We start from the raw sequence: 19236 nt of genomic DNA on the forward strand, positions 1-19236 counted from the left end.
AAGTGATTGCTAGTCACAGCAAAAGTCAGGTGAGTTCCAGAGACAGGATATTGGGTGAAGTAGAGCTTTACAGTGGTGCCATTTTCTCTTACACATTGACTTGCATGTACTTCTCTACTGCTGTAGAGCGTCGGAAACACTTCAACCAGCTCAGTTCCTGCTGGGGGCAGCCAAAGAACATCAGGGCACCATCTAAACTGGGACTGAGTCATTTAAATAGCCCATCTGGTCCTTAATGCTCCCTTCTGCCCCTACCCTTCTTTATCTTCCATGGATAAGAAAATTATAGCTAAGTCAAAAAGCCCTTTACAATAGTACCTTAAACAGATTGAAACACCTCAAACAAATTTAAACACCAAAGACTGACCACCTGAGGCATGATTCCCACTGCCTAAGCTTATCAGTGGGTGCTCAAGAAAGGCCCTTGAATTTGCTCCTCCTCTTAGGTATATTGCTGACTGCAGGGTTGGCAATTAATATCCACAAGCTGCTCCTCAGAACCCTTATTACAGGGTCACTATGAGTCGGAACCAACTCAGTGACACCTAACAACAACCCAAGTATGTATCAACAGCTAAGTTGGCTCATTCCCCTAGCACAATGTGAGTTTACAGGAAAACTTAATTTTTGCAGAACACTTAATAAAGGACAAAATATAATCAATGGATTAGGAAATACGTAATAACACTGGACCACAAGGTCAGTTTGAACCACCAGCCGCTCCTCAGAAACCCTATGTAGGGCCCTGTGAGTTAGAACCAACTCCATGGCACTTAACAACAATAATCATGATGAACACCTGGTGTGGTGCTGTAGGCTAAGCACTGGGCTAGAAGCCACAAGATCAAGACCACCAGCTGCTCCTTGGAAACCTCTGTACAGGGTCACTATGAGTTGCAATCGGCTCCACAGCACTAACAACAGCAACAACAACAACATATTCATTGTATTATTATATAGTCTATTGCTCCATACAAATTACCCCCCAGCCACAAGCCTTTATTATCTTACACAGTTTTAAGGGCCTGGAAGTGACGTAATCAGGATGGTTTGGCCTCAGAGTCTCTTGTGAGGTAGCAATCAAGCTATTTTCCATGGTACTTTCTCTGGAAACTTGACTGGAATTGGAGAATATGCTTCTAAATCTACTCCCATGTCTGGTGGTGGTTATTGTTAAGTGTCGTTGAGCAGTTCTGACTAATAGTGACACTGTATAGGGTTTCTGAGGAGCAGCTGGTGAGTTTGAACCTCTGAACTTGCGGTTAGCAGTCATGCTTGTCCTACAGCACTGTTTCTTCACCACATGGGCTTCTTTATAGGGCTGCTCCTGACTTCCAGTTACAAATGATCCAGTTACGAGAGAGCAACCAAGAGAAGCTGCAGCATTTTTCAGTCTTGGAATTGTCACATCACTTCTACTGTGACTATAATAAGAACTTGATCTATCATACAGGCCTACCCTGGCATAATGTGGGAGGTGGACTAAACAAAAATGTAAATATCAGGAGTCAGGGATCGTGAAGGTTCTCTTGGAGACTGGCCGTCAAAGGTGCATGTTAGATATTGTTAATAAGGAAAAAGTATTTAATACTTTCAGTAACATTGTTGTTGGTAAGTGTCATTGAGTTGTTTCTGACTCATAGTTATTCTGAGGGTTTTCAAGGAGTGGCTGTTGTATTTGAACTTGACTCTGTGGTTCAAACCAACCTTGAAGTCGAGTGCTTGTCCTACAGTGATTAGGTAATTTGGATTAGCCTTCTTTCTGATAACACTCAGAAAACCTTTACAGAAAATTAAAAATTTATTTGACTATATAAGAGTCGAGGAGTCCTGGTGTGACACTGTGGGTTAATGCATCACACTGCAAAGTCTTTTGAACTATAAGGTCGGTGGTTCAAGCTCACCAGCTGCTCCTTAGAAACCCTATACAGGGTCATTATGGGTTGGAATCAACTTGACAGCACTTAACAACAACAACAATATAAGAGTTGAAGTCCTGGTGTGGCACTGTGGGATAAGGCACTGGACCACAAGGTCAGTTTGAACCATAAGGTCAGTGGTTCAAACTCACCAGCCAATACTTGGAAACCCTATACAGGGTTGCTATGAGTCTAAATCAGTTCAACGGCTCTTAACAAGATGTAAAAGCGTTAGCAAGATAGTAGAAACTTGTTGAGATTCATAGAAAGATGGAGGTCCAGGGAAGTGACCTCAGAGTTTGGGGCCACTATTTATTTGTATAGAGTATTGTCCAACTCTGGAGAGAGAAGATGGTTAGTACTTTGGACAGTTTACTGGGGCCTTAAGGGGTAGAGAATGGAGTCCAAGTCATGCAACTAGGGAATGTCCCTGGATAATTCATTTTGCTTTGGTTGGAGGCCCCAAAGGGCTGTGCCCTAGGGGGGAAAAAAACAAACTGGAAATACAAATCCCTTGCACGAATGGTAGCTCAGCTTTGAATCATACTATTTCCTGAAATTTCATTAAAATGATCCCAGTGTATTATCAGTTACAGGTTTCAAGAACTAGTGGTGCACTCAAGCTCCTAAGAGAAGCCTATGTATGTCCTTTTTAACAGAAGGTAAAATCATGCTGGCACTTAAATGATTTCTACAGTAGTTCTGCAGCTGTTTTCAGCAAACTGTTAAAAATAGTCACGTACATGAAGAGATTGGGCTAAGTGAATAAAAACCTAAAGAAAACAGAAGCAGGTCCTTAAGAGTGACAGATTATAGTTATTAGAATTACTTAATATAAGGAGTCCTGGAGTGGTGCTGTGGGTTAATACGTCAGACTGCAAAGTCATTTGAACTGCAAAGTTCAAGCCCACCAGCTATTCCCTGGAAACGCTATACAGGATCTCTATGAGTCCAAACTGACTCCAAGGCACTAAACAACAATATGTTAAATGGACTCCTGGTGTGGCACTGTAGAATAAGCACTGGTCTGCTAACCACAGGATGGTCATTCAAACCCACCAGCTGCTCCTTGTAAACCCTAAATAAGGTTGCTGTGAGTAGGAACTGACTTGACAGCACTTAACAACAAAATATATTAAATAATAATTTCTAATTTAAAGTGATTTAAAAAATACTGAACAAAATTACCACCCAAGTTTTGGTCCTTCCACCTATCAGGTGGAGTGTTAAAATTAACTTCTTGTTGTTATTGTTGTTGTGTGCCGTGGAGTTGGTTCCAACTCATAGCGAACCTGTACAGGGTTTCCGAGGCTGTAAATCTTTATGAGAGCAGAAAGCCTCATCTTTCTCTCACAGAACAGCCAGTAGTTTCGAACTGCTGACTGTGAGATTAGCAGCCCAATTAGTAACCACTGTGCTACCAGAGCTTCTTGTTAAAATTAACTAGACTTTAAAAAAAATTACATGTGATTGTTAACATTTCAAAGGGTACCACTAGAATAATTGTTGTTATTAAGAGCCATTGAGTAGGTTCCAAATCATAGGGATCCTGTATAGGGTTTCTGGGGAGCAGTTGGTGGGTTTGAACTGCTGACTTTCAGATTAGCAGTCTGGTGCTTATCCTATAGTACCACACCATGATTCTAATTTATTTAATATCCAGAGCAAGTACTGTTGTTGTTAGGTGTCGTCAAGATGGTTTCTATCCATGGCGATCCTGTATAGGGTTTCCAAGGAGCGGCTGGTGAGCCTGAACTCCCGGCCTTGCAGTTCACACTAACTTTGCAGTCCAGCACATTAACCCACAGTGCCATACCAAGACTCCATCCAGAGCAATAGAGAGGGGAAATAGAATTTTAAAAAGAACAAACAAGTACCTTAGTCAATCCAAGGCAGATAAAGAGGGGGAAAAGGCAGCAGCAGCAAGAAAGAGTCACACACACACAAATCACAGAAAAAGTCGGCAAAGTAAGTTCAAATGTATCAATGACTTCAGAAACATGTTAGTTGCCATCAAGTTAATTGCAACTCATGACTTCTGTGTAACAAACAGAACACCATCTTCAGGATAGTTGCTGGTTGGTTCCATTGTTGTGGCTGTTGTGTCAGTCCATCTCTTTGAGGGTTTCCTTCCTTTTCATTGACCTGCTACCAAATGTGGTATTCTTTTCTATTGATTGATGTTTCCTGCTGATGCTTCCAAGAAAAATGAGCAAAAGTCTTGCCTTCCTCACATCCAGTGAGGACTCTGATTGTATTCTTCTTAAGACTGATGCATTCATTTTTCTGGAAGTGCATAGTATATTTAATATTCTGTCTTCTTTTTTCATTGTTCACCTTTCAAATGTGAGCAAGAACTATTTAAATTAAAATGATCAATTAAAAGAGAGCGTTAGTTTGTGTAAAAGTTTAAAATTCCACTTTATGCTATTTATATCAAGCCCCAAAACCAAGCCCACTGCTGTCAAGTAAATTCTGACTTATAGCAACTCTATAGGACAAACTAGAACTGCCCCAACAAGATTTCCAAGCTTGTAAATATTTATAGCAATAGAATGCCACCTGTTCTCCCAGGGAGCGGTAGGTGGGTTCAAACTGCCAACCTACTAGTTAGCAGCCAAGCACTTAACCACTATGCCACCAGGTTCCTCATGCTATTTATGAGTCATATTAAAACATAAAAAGTCTTCATTTGAATATAAAGGGATGGAAAATAGCTACTAGATTCTTCTGTCATTTAAAACAAATCATTGGTGAGATTGAAGTTCAGATCTTGTTAAAGTACTGTATGATAATTAGGGCATTGCTTTGGTTTTTCCTCATCTCTGAACTTGTTATTTGAGACTCCATTGGTACAGACTGGGGAACGCCACTGTAAATTCTGGAAAAGAACTTCAGGTCTTGTACCAGCAGATGTCACTGCTCCTTATATTTCACCAGATACACTAACACCAAAAGAGACTACATGCAGTCCCTGGATAAATTGCTTCTGTTCCTAAATCTCTCTTTAAGTTGAATTTGTACATAAATCAGAACAATTAGGTACAGTTTATATCTAACATCATTCAGTCAGATGCTTGTCTTTGTCTGTACCTATGCTCTGATGAAAAATAAAAATAGTTACTGCCTTTAAATATAAATATATATAGTTGTTGTTAAGTGCCACTGAGTCGGTTCCGACTCATAGCGACCCTGTACAGGGTTTCCGAGGGTGTAAATCTTTACGGGAGTAGAAAGCCTCATCTTTCTCCTGCGGAGCGGCTGGTAGTTTCGAACCGCTGACCTTAACGTTCGCAGCCCGATTCGTAACCATTACGCTACCAGAGCTCCTGTATATATATCAAAGAGCTTTTCAGCAAACAATGGAAACAAACTTTAAGATCATTGTTGTTAAGTGCCGTGTCATCAAGCCAGTTCTGACTTATAGTGACCCTGTATAATGTTTCCAAGGAGGAGCTGGTGGGTTTGACCCATCAACCTTGTGGCTACCAGGTCAGTGCTTATACTACAGCACCACACCAGGACTTGTTGGTAAATTGTTGGCATTCTGAAATATCAGTGAAGTACAGTTTTTTAACTGAATGAATCAATTGTTGTTGTTATGTGCCGTGGAGTCAATTCCGACTCATAGCGACCCTGTACAGGGTGTCTGAGGCGGTAAATCTTTATGGGAGCAGAAAGCCTCATCTTTCTCCTACGGAACAGCTTGTAGTTTCGAACTGCTGACCTTGAGGTTAGCAGCCCGATTCATAACCACTACGCTAATGAATCAATAGCAACTCTGAAACAGGTTTGGATTTAGACAAGATCTATATATATGAAATCAACATGAGGAACTTGCTAAGTGGTAAAAGTGACATCTAAAATCATTTAATAATATTTGAGATTAAAGAAGACAAATTCAAAATTAAAAAGATTAGAACTCATAAAATTTAAAGCTAAAATGGAAATTTACTCAGACCAGAAAACATTTAAAAGGAGTTTTAATGGTGCTAAAGGATAAGCACTGAACTGCTAACTGCAAGGTTGGCAGTTCTAATTTACCAGTCACTTTGCTGAAGAAAGATGAGACTTTCTTTGCATGGATTCCTATTGTGGCACTGTAGGGTCAGCACTGGACTGCAAACTATAAGGTTAGCAGTTCAAACCCACCAGCTGCTCCTCAGAAATCCTATACAGGGTTGCAATGAGTTGGAACCAACTTGACGTCACTTAACAACAACTAAGATTTACAGCCTTGGGAACCCCCCTATACAGAGTCACTCTGAGTCAGTATCGACTCTCTGGCACTGATGTGGATTTTTTGTTTAAACATTAAATGTAATTTAATAGCTCAAAATTAAAATTAAACTTAATGTAATTAAAATAGTCAAAAGACACAGAGAAAAAACCAATTCCAAAGTCAAGTACCTTTTAATGAAATCTTATTGAAGTCATGAAACTTTGGTAGTAGGTCAGCTCTTCTATTCTTTTTATCTGAGAACAGCTTTATTCATTTGGGTAAAATTATAAGAACATTTTGAACATTGCCTGGGAAAGTAAGGAGAAGGATAATAAAAATATAATCACAATGATTTTGAACTAAAGCTAAATTAAATTCAGCAAGTTTAAAATAGAAGCATTCTTAACTCTGAAGCAGAGTCAAATGATTAGTAATTAAGAAGGATCTTGCCTAGTTTTGGAGAAAGAGGAGGTTGTCAGCTGCCATAAAGATTTACAGCCTTGAGTCCCAAGATGGCGGCCACCATAAAGACGAGAGCTGCAGAAGATATCAGTGTTCTTTTTGAAGACCAACGAAAGATGAACAAATTAGTACGGAACATGAGCAGAATCACAGACCTAAAGGCAGAAATAGAAGTAAAAAAGAAACAACTCCAAAATCTGAAAGATACTTGTGATGACATCATGCGGCCGGTGACGAATGTTTAATGTTTTATCAATTGGTCAGTGCTTTCATTAGCCATTCTAAAGAGGAAACACAAGAAATGTTAGAAGAAGCAAAGAAAAATTTGTAAGAAGAAATTGATGCCTTAGAATCCAGAGTGTTAAGTTCAGTGGGTAAGTGTTTTTAAGTGCCATCAAGTGAGTTCTGACTCACAGTGACCCTGTATATGGTTTCCCAGAAAGTGGCTGATGGATATGAACCACCAACCTTGTGGTTAGCAGTCCAGTGCTTATTTTCCCAGGTGTTTGCTGATATGAAAGTTCAATTATATGCAAAATTTGACAGCAACATAAACTTTGGAAGCTGATGAGTTACACATTTTATAATACTTTTAAAAAATGTGTTTAATAAACTTGAATGTAGTTTAACATGATAATTTCCCTTCAAATGATATGGAAAGCAAAAAAAAAAAATTTAATTTCCCTTTATTTTATGGACACTTGCCTATTTTCATGTCTTGCTTATTTGTGTTTTTAAAAGAAGACAGTTTTTCATTTCTGTAATTTGTGTAATGATTATTACAAGTCTAGGGACTTTATGGAGTCCTGGCATGGTTCTATGAGTTAATGCGTGGGACTGCAAAGTCAGTTTGAACCATAAGGTCAGTGGTTCAAGCTCCCCAGCTACTCCCTAGAAGCCCTATACAGGATTGCTATGAGTCAGAATGGACTGGACAGCACTTAACAATAACAACAAGATGGGACTTTATGTCATGTTATTTAAATCAGTTAAGAAAAAACATTTACAACCTTGGAAACCCTATGAAAAAGTTCTACTCTGTTGCATAGGGTCATTATGCATCTGAGTCGATTCAGGGGCATTGGGTTAGTTAGTGGGTTAGCCCAGGTAGCAAAAAAGTGAGGGCAGTTAGCCAAAGAAATAAATCACGGAATTAATAGATGAATTTGTTTCTTAAATCAAAAGCCAATTTCCATTAAGATGTAGTATTGTTGTTGTTAAGTACCATGGAGTCGGTTCCGACTCATAGTGACCCTACACAGGGTTTCCGAGGCTGTAAATCTTTACGGGAACATAAAGCCTCATCTTTCTCCTGCGAAACAGCTGGTGGTTTCGATCTGCCAACCTTGAGGTTAGCAGCCCGATGTGTAACCACTGTGTTACCGGAGCTCCTTATTAAGATGTAATAGAGCTAACAAAAAGATCAGTCAATGTACTTAAAAATCACATAAAAAAAAAAAAATCAAAAGTGACGTGAATTCAGTTTAAAAGCAATACTGAAAGAAAAGAGCATTGGTCAGAGTTGAAAACAGTGTGTATCTAAAATGAATTTAATAGTATCTGACAGTTGGAAATTTTTCCATAATCAGCAGTAAGGATCTTCACCCCAGGATGTATTGTTGTTTAAGAGCCAGCCATCGAGTTGGTTCTGACTCATAGCAACCCTGTATAGGGTTTCTTTCCAAGGAGCGTGGGTTTCAACTGCTGACTTTAGGTTAGCAGTCCAGTGCTTTTCCTAAAGATGTGTAGCATTTTCTGATTTCTTTGGTATAAATATGAGTACTTCCACCATGTCAGACTTCAAGCTATCATCACATCAACTGACTTCCAAATTTCCTCAAAGTTTAACAGTTGTTTCTTGCAAGTTTGAATTAGCCCACTGTATAGCGCCCAGGAGTGCTCAGTAGTAATAGAATCCATATTAAGATGTAGTCTTCTCCGTGATATGTTCTCTAAATGAGGGTCTGCCTCACTTGTTTTGTTTACTCAAGAGCACCTGAATCTTAACTATAATAATAAAGCAAGAGCTACTTCATTGATATATCTATTCTATGGATAATAACTTTAGGTTCTTTAACGTATATACCTGAGAACTTCAGACAGTTTATTTGAGGATGACTAGTACTAAGGAGCTCTGGTAGTGTAGTGGTTGTGAATCGGGCTGTGAACTGCAAGGTCAACAGTTCGAAACTAACAGCCGCTCCGCAGGAGAAAGATGAGGCTTTCTGCTCCCATAAAGATTTACAGCCTTGGAAAACCCTGTTCAGGGTTGCTATGGGTCGGAACCAACTCGATGGCACTTAACAACAACAGTACTTACCATTAAGGAGCTCTGGTAGTGTAGTGGTTATGAAGCGGGCTGTGAACTGCAAGGTCAGCAGTTCGAAACTACCAGCTGTTCTGTGGGAGAAAGATGAGGCTTTCTGCTCCCATAAAGATTTACAGCCTCGGAAACTCTATACAGGGTCGCTATGAGTCAGAACCACTCCATAGCACTTAACAACAACAATAATACTTACCATTAATTTAAGCATGATTGTATATAATAACTGCATATTTTACTAGGACTTTGTATAGTCATTTCCAGTTTGCTCTAAGAACTTGATAAGACTATCTTGCCAAATGTAATGGGAAATTTCATTTTAGTCTGCTTTGAATTTTTCTTCCTTGCTTGTTTGGATTTATATAAGCCATACCTGGCCCCACTTTGATCTGCATTCCTAGAATCAGGGCTTTTAACCCATTTATTTCCATTTTGACCCCCAGCTGAGAATTTACCTTTCTACCCCAGATTGGACTCCTGGTATGGCACTGTGGATTAGTACTGGACTGTGAACCACAGGTCAGCATTTCAAACCCACCAGCTACTCCTCTGAAGCTCCATACAGGGTTGCTATGAGTCAGAACCAACTTGACATCATTTAACAAACACAACAACAACCCCAGATATACTGAATGAGACTGTACAATTTAACAAGATTCCCAGATGATTCTTATAGATCACCAGGTGATTGTTATGTATACATAAGAATCATTTGAGGTTCTTGTTAAAATGTAGATTCTGATTCAGTATATCTGGGAAGGGAACACAAATTATCAGCAAGGATCAAACCAGAATGAACCAGTTCAAAGCCCTGATTGGGATGATTACATCCTTAAGTCAGGATCCATAATACTAATTATGTAAAATTTTCAGATTCTAAGACATTTTCGAAATTCAGTTTAAATGTTTTAAAGAACAAGAGAAACCCTCTTGACCACTACAGAGAAGAGATGAATGACAAGCATACACAGGTAGCCGAGAGCATACGAATTGGGCTGTTAATATCAAGGTCAGCAGTTCAAAACTACCAGCTGTTCCGCGGGAGAACGATGAGGCTTTCTGCTCCCGTAAAGATTTACAGCCTCGGAAACCCCGTACAGGGTCGCTATGAGTCGGAACCAACTCCACGGCACATAACCACCACCACCACCAGCTGCAGAGTTCTTAGCTTCATGGTCTGCTGTCAGTTACATTCATTTTCCTTTTGTGTGGCTCTGCAGCTCTCTCTGTGTATGCTTGTCCGTCACCTCTTCTCAGTTCTTCTGGACTATGGAGGTGAAGAGGGTGTCTTTTGTTCTTTTATGTGGAGATAGCAATATGTTTGTTATTGGGTCTATGGGAAAGTAGATTCCCCATCATGCTGGAATATGGACTCTGTGAGACCTCTGTGTTAGACCACTAAATGTGCTTTTTAGCTACTAGGCTGGGAGTTTATTATTTAACCATTTATGCCCTCTAATTATATAATATAAAAAGAAATGAAAACATTCCCCAATTTACTAATCTCAAGATTTGCTTGAGTTAATTTTTTAGATCCCAATACATTTTTACATGTGAGGTATGTTTATAGGTCAGTCTGTGAAAGCCAGTGTAATCTAAGTAAGCATGTAACAACAACAAAAACAGAAAAGCCCTGGTGGTGCAACTGTTGAGTACTTAGCTGGTAACTAAAAACCGGATGGTTCAAATCCACCAGTCACTCTGCAGGAAAAAGATTGTCAGTATTATTTAGTAAACATCATTTTTAAGTGTTGTCAAGTCAGTTCTGATTCATAGTGATTCTATAGGGTTTCCAAGGAGCAGCTGCTAACATTGTGGTTAGCAGTCCTGTGCTTCTCCTATAGCACCACACCAGGACTCCTCAGCCTTGCAAAGTCTCATGGGGCTGCTATGGGTTGGAATCAACTTGATGGCAAGGAATTTGGTGTTTGTTTTTTTAAAACTTAAATAGTAGCTGCAATAACCTTGGTTCCTTTAAGCCATTCCTATAACCCTGAATATCCAGTTCTTCTTTGACTATCTTAGGCATTGGAGCCCTGAAATACAGTGCTGGCAGAATTTAGGTTGTGTGGCTAAACATAATAGATGGAGTTTTTGTGGTATCTGTAGCCTTAGTGATAAATTCAGAGCCAGGCGTCTTAAAAATGATTCTCAGAGCACCTGTATTTAGAGAAACCAGGAAACTTCTTAAGTTTTTCAATTTCAGAGTCATACATACCCATTGTTACTGTTGTTGTTAATTGCCACCCAGTCAGTTACAACTCATTGTGACCCTGTATAGGGTTTTTGAAGAGTGGCAGATGAGTTCGAACCACTGACCTTGCAGTTCAAACCTGGCCTTGCAGTCCAGTACTTACCCTACAGCACCGTACCAGGACTTCATAATACGCTGTTGTTGTTGTTGTTAAGTGTCATCAGGTCGGCTTTGACTCATAGCAATCCTTTATAGGGTTTTTAAGTTGTTGTTAGGTGCCGTCAGGTGGGTGACCACACCTGTCATCCTGCCTCACCTTCCAAGGCAATACATTTTTATGGACTCACACTGCCACGTCTTTCTCTCATGGTGCATCTGGTGAGTTTAATCTACTGACCTGTCAGCAGTCAAGCTTAACTGATGAACCACCAGAACCCCCTAATTATAATAATTATTTTTATAAACACATTTTATTTTGATGATATAAGAATGTTCATTTGCAGAATAAATTATTTGATAGTGATTTCAGCTATTCTGAAACAAAACATTCTGGGTCAAATAACTGTGATAATTGTAACTTCCAAGTAATACTAGAGAAATGCATGATCTCATGGAGAAAATGAGAGGCCATTGTCTGCCTGCTTGGGCTGGGAAATGAAGGGAAAAGAGATGATAGGGTTGAGAAAACTGCTTTATCCCATCATCAGCCATGGAGGGAGCATTTGGCAAATGCTATAGATCAGGACTGTTTGGGGTCAGAGAGCCAGTGTACCAGCATGTCCCAGGATGAGGGTATCAGGCAGGAAACTTGGAAATTTGAATGCTGATATTTTGTGGTTACTATCTAGATTGCTAACTTGAAAAAATGAGACTTCATCTTCAGTTTTACACATGGTCCTCATTATGTCCACTTGGGAAGATGCCCAGTAAAAAAGACCAAGAAATGAGATGGAAGTCTCCCAAGAAAAATGAAAAATATAACCAAATTCACATAGCTGATTTCATGAGCCTTCTATTTTGTAGAAGTTGTTTCTTAGATTTTCTTTATTTTTCAGAACAAGCATTTTATGTAGAAGTGTTCTGAATATGAATGTTATATTTTATTTTGATAAAAATGTTTATAAGATTTAGCTTCTATTTTAAAATAGTGTTGTTAAGTACCATTGCTTCAGTTTCGACTCATAAAGACCCTCTATAGGGTTTCCCAGGAGTGACTGGTGAGTTTGAACCACCAACCTTGTGGTTCAAACTGACCTTGCAGTCCTATGCTTATCCTACAGTGCCACACCAGGAGTTCTTAAAGATAGTAGATAATATTTTTTTCCTAATTCTCTTCTCCACAATATCTGTTCTTTCTTTTAAGAATCTACAGATTAAAAGGGAAACAAAGTGTGTGTGTGTGTGGGGGGGGGCTCCTTAGTGAAACAAGAAATGTCCATAATCACAAACTAGGAAGAATCCTGTTCAAGGAAGGAAGATATGACCCCAGGATTTTGAATCCAGCAAAACTGACTTTCAAGTATAAAGGGTACAAACTGTTAGCAACATGTAAGAATCAAGGAATATTCTTCCCCTGATCCCTTGATGAGAAATCTAATAAAGCATGAGCTTCAGTAGTCAAAGTGACTAGCGAGGCATTGGTACAGGACTGGGCATGAGCAGTGAATAGATAAAGAACTAAAAGAGAGTGTGCACCACATGGCATGTCTCTATTCAACGAAGGAAGATGGAAGAAAGGAAGTAAGAAAGGGAAGTGCATGTACTGAAAGACAAGAACCTCTTTAATGTTCCCATGAAATGGTTTTAATAGTTGATAGTAGCATTGATTGATAATTGCTGCTCTGAGGCTCTTCTAATTCAGTCTTTCCTTGTGTTTAAAGAACCAACATTCTCAACAAGGAAAGAAGGAAACACAGATGCGGTATTAAGTGAAAATTTTATTGTCCTGGATTTGAATTGGGAAGTATCACTATGAATTCATGTGATACTTTCTATTCATCTTCCTGAAAAGACCTCGAAACAATGAATAAACCAGTAGCACTCCCTAGATTGTGATACCTAAAAGAAAACAGTGCATCTTGAAGAAATGAGTGATTCTAGGTCTGGAACAGGAAATGAGCTTTGTACATCTTATCAAATCCACTAGACCAAGGAGACAACTTGAAGAAGCTCCTAGTAGATAGTAATGGACAATTTCAACTTAATTAAGAATGATCATTGTAATGAACTGAAATTCATCAAATACACTTAAACCTGTAATGTCACAGTTCTGGTGTGGTGCAGTAGGATAAGCATTCAACCTCAAGGTCTGCATGAACCTTGAGATCAGTGGTTCCTCAGAAATCCCATACAGGATCACTACAAATTGGAACCAATTTTTTAGCACTTAACAACAGCATAATGTCATAATGATATTTTAAAATAATGCCCAATTGATCACCCTTGAAAATGGGTAGAGAGCTAATTCATTATCTTGAAACTGGTAAATATAGTGGGAAAATCAAGCATTTATCCTGACTTTTGATATGAACCATATCACTGGGTAACTAGATAGTGGGTGAGGGGAAGCTTCTCTTTATAAAAGTGTTCCAACTAATAGATGAAAAATAATTGAGAGAATTAAGATAACAACATTTTGCAACCTCCACTGTGTCAGTAGATCTAAGTAAGCCTTAAGCACTAACAGCTTCTAGACCCACAAAAGGAGACATCATCATATACTCACTTCCTATAAACTTGCCAAAGAAATAAAATCTGAGTCAGAGTCAGATCCAGCCTGTATATCCAGCTGCCAATTTTCAGGAAATACAGACAAAAGAGAATGTTGAACTGTGCTGTGGATATAAAATTACCAAGGTCCAGGTTATGGGAAACTCCACAGGCCAAATTCTCAGATTCTTCAACAGATAAATTGTAAGGATAAGGAAAAGTAAAGGATGGAGGAGTAGCTTACCCTATGGCGCCACACCAGGACTCCTATCAGGACCCTAAAATATAGAAGAGGGCAGATTATGGAAAATAGATTGATGGCAATACAATGGAAATGATGAAGAAGGTAGAATCATTCTCTGCCATTTTTATTTTCTACAAGAAATTGCTGTAAATAAAGCAAAACATGGAGGAAGAAGAGAGAACAAATTCCAGAAAGCAAAGAACCTATGACTGATAGGGATTTGCTGTAAGATACACTCTCCTCTTAAATCTTAACAACAGTGGGCAGAGATATGCAGATAACAGAGGAAATAAGTCTTGTGGAGGAGTAGTAGAAATATCTAGTTTGTTCTCCTTCTCTCCTCTCCCCGTGTTACTGTCTTACAAATAACTGGATCCATTCAAACAAATGGAGTCCTGGTGTAGCACTGTATGATAAGCACTGAGCCGCAAGGTCGGTTTAAACCACAAGGTTGGTGGTTCAAATCAGCCGCTTCTCAGAAACCCTATACAGGGTTGCTGTGAGTTAGAATTGATCCGACAGCACTTAACAACAACACCATTCTAAGTAACGTTAGGTAATAATTGGAAATTAATCAGGACTTAAAATGTAGAAGTTGCAAAGTAAAAAGAATAAAATTATTATTAGGAAAAGGGAGATGAGCATACATTACTGAAGGAATTACTTCAGAAAATGGACTGAGATTTTAAACAGTTACTTGGTATAGTCTCAAAGAAACAACAGACAGCATGAACTCTCGTAAAGACTTAAAGAAAAGACATAGCAGAGGATAAAATGTGGCTGGATGATCAAGAAAGGAATGGAAGGGGAAAGTTAACATTACAGGTATCAAAAACATATTAAAAGTGACAAAACTTAGAAAAAAAATATTGAAAACCCTGTCATGGCTCCCCTAAGACTATGGCCCTTAGTCATCCTTCAGTTCTGGAAATGAACTCATTTCCACGGCTCAATTTTCAGCCAAACAAAAGGTCAATAAGGGAAACACCAGCACTAGTGAGGTATGCACACCTTAGAATAATCTATCCTTTGAGAGCCAAAAAGCAGCATTTATCCAAAGACAAAGTTCGGAAGGATTAGGAAAGAAGGAGAAATGCAAACAGGAAGTACAGGGAGGAAGCAAAATAAGTGATATTTCAATGTGAGGATTGCAATCAGTGACATGAAGCAAAATGTGTATGAATTATTAAATGTAAAATTGATGTGCTCTGTAAGCTTCAGTCAATTCACAATAAAAAGTTAAAAAGTAATAAAAATTTAAATGAGAAGTACAAAGACTATGCAGAAAATGCTTCTGATATGCTAAATAGAATCACATTACCAAAAAAACCCTTCAGTTATAGAAGATTAGAGGAGAAAGCACACAAAACAAAATGGAAAAGAAAGAGGAGATGTGAAAATTATACAGAGATGTTAATAGAGAAATGCAGAGGATTATTACAAGCTTCAGATTTATCATGAATCTAATGAAGTATAAGCTTCAGGGCTTCTCAGTAGCATGGACTCCCTCCAAGGCTCTGGGAGGGGCCCAGCAGTGTGTTCACATGGTCATTATTTTGGTAATGTTTGCAAACATTTACACTCAAGCTGCTATTATGTCAATGTCAGGATTTAACAAAAACAAAAATTGCAGACAAAAGAGAAAATGGTAAGAGGAAGTATGAATGTGCTAGTTTTCTCAGGGCAGGGATTAAAAGTGAAATATGTATTTTAAAAACATGACTCCAAACCAAAAAGGAAACAAAAAACAAAAAACCCTACAGACAACCGATATAAATAAAAGACTTGAATAAGCACTTCACACTAAAGTAAGACAAATCACCAGTCAGCACATGAGAAAGTGCTCAGTTTCATTAGTCACTGAAATGCAAGTGGAAACCACACTTCCTACCCATCAGAATGGTTTAAAAAGACAAATACGAAATATGATGTGGATATATAACATGGAGAACCCTCTAATAGCTCTGGCAGGGTTGTAAATTGGTACAGCACTTTGGAAAATTGGAAGTATCTTCTGATCCTAAACATATGCACACCTTGTTGTGTTGTTAAGTCCTGTCAACTTGGTTCCAACTCATAGTCACCCTGTATAGGATTTCCAAGAAGTGGCTGGTGGATTTGAACCACTGACCTTGTGGTTAGTAGTTCAGTGCTTACCCTATAGTGCCACAATCAGAACTCCATGCATAACTTATTACCCAGAAAAAATTCTGCTCCTAGTTTAGATCCAATAGAAATACATACGGCGGCGTGCTGATGTGGCTCTGTGAGCTAATGTGTCAGACTGCAGTGTCCTTTGAACTGCAATGTAGGTGGTTCATGCTCACCAACTGCTCCTTGAAAACCCTATACAGGGTCACTATGGGTCTGAGTCAATTCAACAGCGCATAACAACAACAACAACAACAAAGACACAGGAATGTTCACAGCAGCACTATTCATACTAGTCCAAAATTAGTAACAGAAATGCCCAACTACAGTAGAATGAATTAATAAATATTCTCAAAAAGCTTATCATGCAGTGACAACTGATGGTATACTCTTACGCAGTAATATGATGAATCTCACAAGCATAAAGGAGTTCTGGTAGCGTAGTGGTTACGAATCGGGCTGCGAACCTTAAGGTCAGCGGTTCGAAACTACCAGCTGCTCCGCGGGAGAAAGATGCGGCTTTCTACTCCCGTAAGGATTTACACCCTCGGAAACCCTGTACAGGGTCGCTATGGGTTGGAACCGACTCGAAGGCACTTAACAACAACAACTCACAAGCATAACATTGGTGAAAGAAGCTAGACACAAAGGAATAGCTAGTGTAGGATTTCTGACGAGACTATGCTGTTAGTGCTCAGGCTGGTGGTTAACCTGATCTGGGGGAAACGAATGAAAGAGGAGTGGGGATTCTGAAGTGCTGGACATGATCTAGGTGCTGGTTACCTCGTGCAGTCACTTTGTGAAGTCATTGAGCTGTACACTTACATGTGGAGTGTATTTCAATAAAAGATTTGAAAAATTACCATGTAAATGCAATCTCAAAGTTTGCCAAAATATTTTTTTCTTAACTTCAAAGGAGCCTATTAAGAACTTATGGTGAAAAGTCATTTATTGAAATTAAATGATTTCTTAAATATGTTTTTTTGTTACATTCAAGTATGTTTTCATTCAATACTTTTAATTTTAAATACCACATATAAAATGATCCTATTTTTTAAAATCAAATTATTTTTCTCTCTCTTTTTTTTTAACCTTCAGTTGTCCTCCATTTGTATATAGGAAGATACTCACCAAATGCCAACTATATTTACATGCAAGTGGTGGGATTTGGGGTGTTTTTTAAATTGAAACATACACACTTATATAGAGAGGGAGTCCTGGTGTACCACTGTAGGAGACAGCACTGAACCACAAGGTCTGTTTGAACCCAGAAGTCGGTAGTTCCAACCAACCAGCTGCTCCTCAGAAACCTAATACAGAATTGCTATGAACTGAATGGAAGGCACTTAAAAAAAAGCAATAGCATAGAGAGAACTTTTATGATAAGTAGGTATATCAATTCAGATAAACATTAAAATGACTTTGTAAATAATGAAAGGCCAGTCTTATGTCTTATGCCTACATTCAGCCATTGTCACCAGAAAGGAAGACTTAACAGGAATATATTCTTTCCAAAATCTGATTATAGTTACTCAGTACAGTTCAACTGGTCTGCAGGCCACCTCTGCCTCTTATCTCAGTGGGGTATGTTCATTTTGGCAGTTTGTGGGCAGCTTTCTTTAACATTGAGTGCCACCCTATAAAATGATCCTATTAGAAACTTTATAAGGTTTTATGTTTGATTTTTAATTCTATAATGTGATAATAAAGAAACAATTCAGTTGGCAATAGTATTTAAATTTGTTTCAATAAAAAGCAGGACGGTATCTTAAGGTTGTTGTATAAATCCTTTTTATTGCTTTTTAGAGCCTCATATTCCTCGTTCGAGACTGGAGTTTCCCATATGAATTTTCATATGGAGCTGATGGTGGTGCCAAATTCTTGGAAAAACGACTCAAGGTTTGTTAGATATGTAGGTGCATGAAATTTCACTGGTAAAATATGTATTATTTTTGTTGACTGAATTCATGGATAGTTAGATACCCAGGAGCCACAATCTCAGTTTACCTTTATAATACCTTTGTGAATAAACTAAAGATTTCTATTTAATAAAATATTAAGTACAATTCAAAATATTATTAATAACTTTGATGCAAATAGATTAATTGGAAGCTAATTTCTAAAGATAAAACTTTTAATTTGAAAAATTAAATCCATTCAAGACTGTCAGTGTAAATATCTAGATTCAAAAAGGTATATTTAACAGGAATACCTAATTTTGAAATCCGCAGAGTCAACTTTGGATAGTTTGCTAATAGTTTACAGGAAGTAGATTTAGAAGGTCTTTCACTTTTTACATCATGATAGTTCAAAATGAATTGTCCACATTAAGCATCTATCACAAACATATCCACAGAGAAATCAGAAAACACAAGGTTAAAATTATAAGAAGTTCATTGATAATTGTGGATTTCTGAGTTTACCTTTTTATGTTTAGTTACTTTTAGACAGTTTTAGATACTAAAAGCTGTCAAATACATGTTAAAACAATTTAGCTTATAAGTAAACATCCAGCTATTCCAATGCCTTCTGAGAATATATATAGATGTATACTGCCTTAAGTATTTCCTAAGAAGTAGGTAGGAGCATTTTGTACTCTATTTGGGTCTCCTGTGAGTACTTTGAATTAAAGAAAGTATGAATTCATGTTCACTAGCTAGAGTAAAACTTCCCAAATTTGCACTAAAAAATGGGAAGGCCTATCTGAGTTAGTGTAGAATAGACACTTGTTGGTTGGTTATATGCCGTGAAGTCGGTTCTGACTCATAGTGGCATTGGGTAGGGCTTCCGATGCTGTAACCTTTATGGAAGCAGAAAGCCTCATCTTTCTCCTGCGGAACCACTGATAGTTTGGAACTGCTGACCTTGAGATTAGCGTCCTGACTCATAACCACTACACTGCCAGAACTCCTGGACACTTGTGAGTTGTAATTAATTACGCTACATGCACTTTCCGTAGAAATGGTTGTGTGGGCACATTTACCCAGGACTTCATTCTTTTTTCAGTAGCAG

General features: G+C 38.4%; 1 protein-coding gene and 1 pseudogene across 2 annotated transcripts in view; both read left to right on the plus strand.

Annotated features, from left to right (window-relative positions):
* The window catches only part of ATL1 (atlastin GTPase 1), an 82696-nt gene that overhangs the window by 37510 nt on the left and 25950 nt on the right, over window positions 1–19236 (plus strand). For both annotated transcript variants that reach the window (XM_006872338.1, XM_006872339.1), the window contains exon 7: window positions 18031–18123. In XM_006872338.1, the coding sequence (XP_006872400.1) occupies window positions 18031–18123 (93 nt within the window). The remainder of the gene's footprint in view (window positions 1–18030; window positions 18124–19236) is intronic.
* Window positions 6654–7190, plus strand: LOC102817574 (annotated as a pseudogene).

The sequence above is a fragment of the Chrysochloris asiatica genome, unplaced genomic scaffold (genome assembly GCF_000296735.1).
Source record: "Chrysochloris asiatica unplaced genomic scaffold, ChrAsi1.0 scaffold00194, whole genome shotgun sequence".
Taxonomy (NCBI): domain Eukaryota; kingdom Metazoa; phylum Chordata; class Mammalia; order Afrosoricida; family Chrysochloridae; genus Chrysochloris; species Chrysochloris asiatica.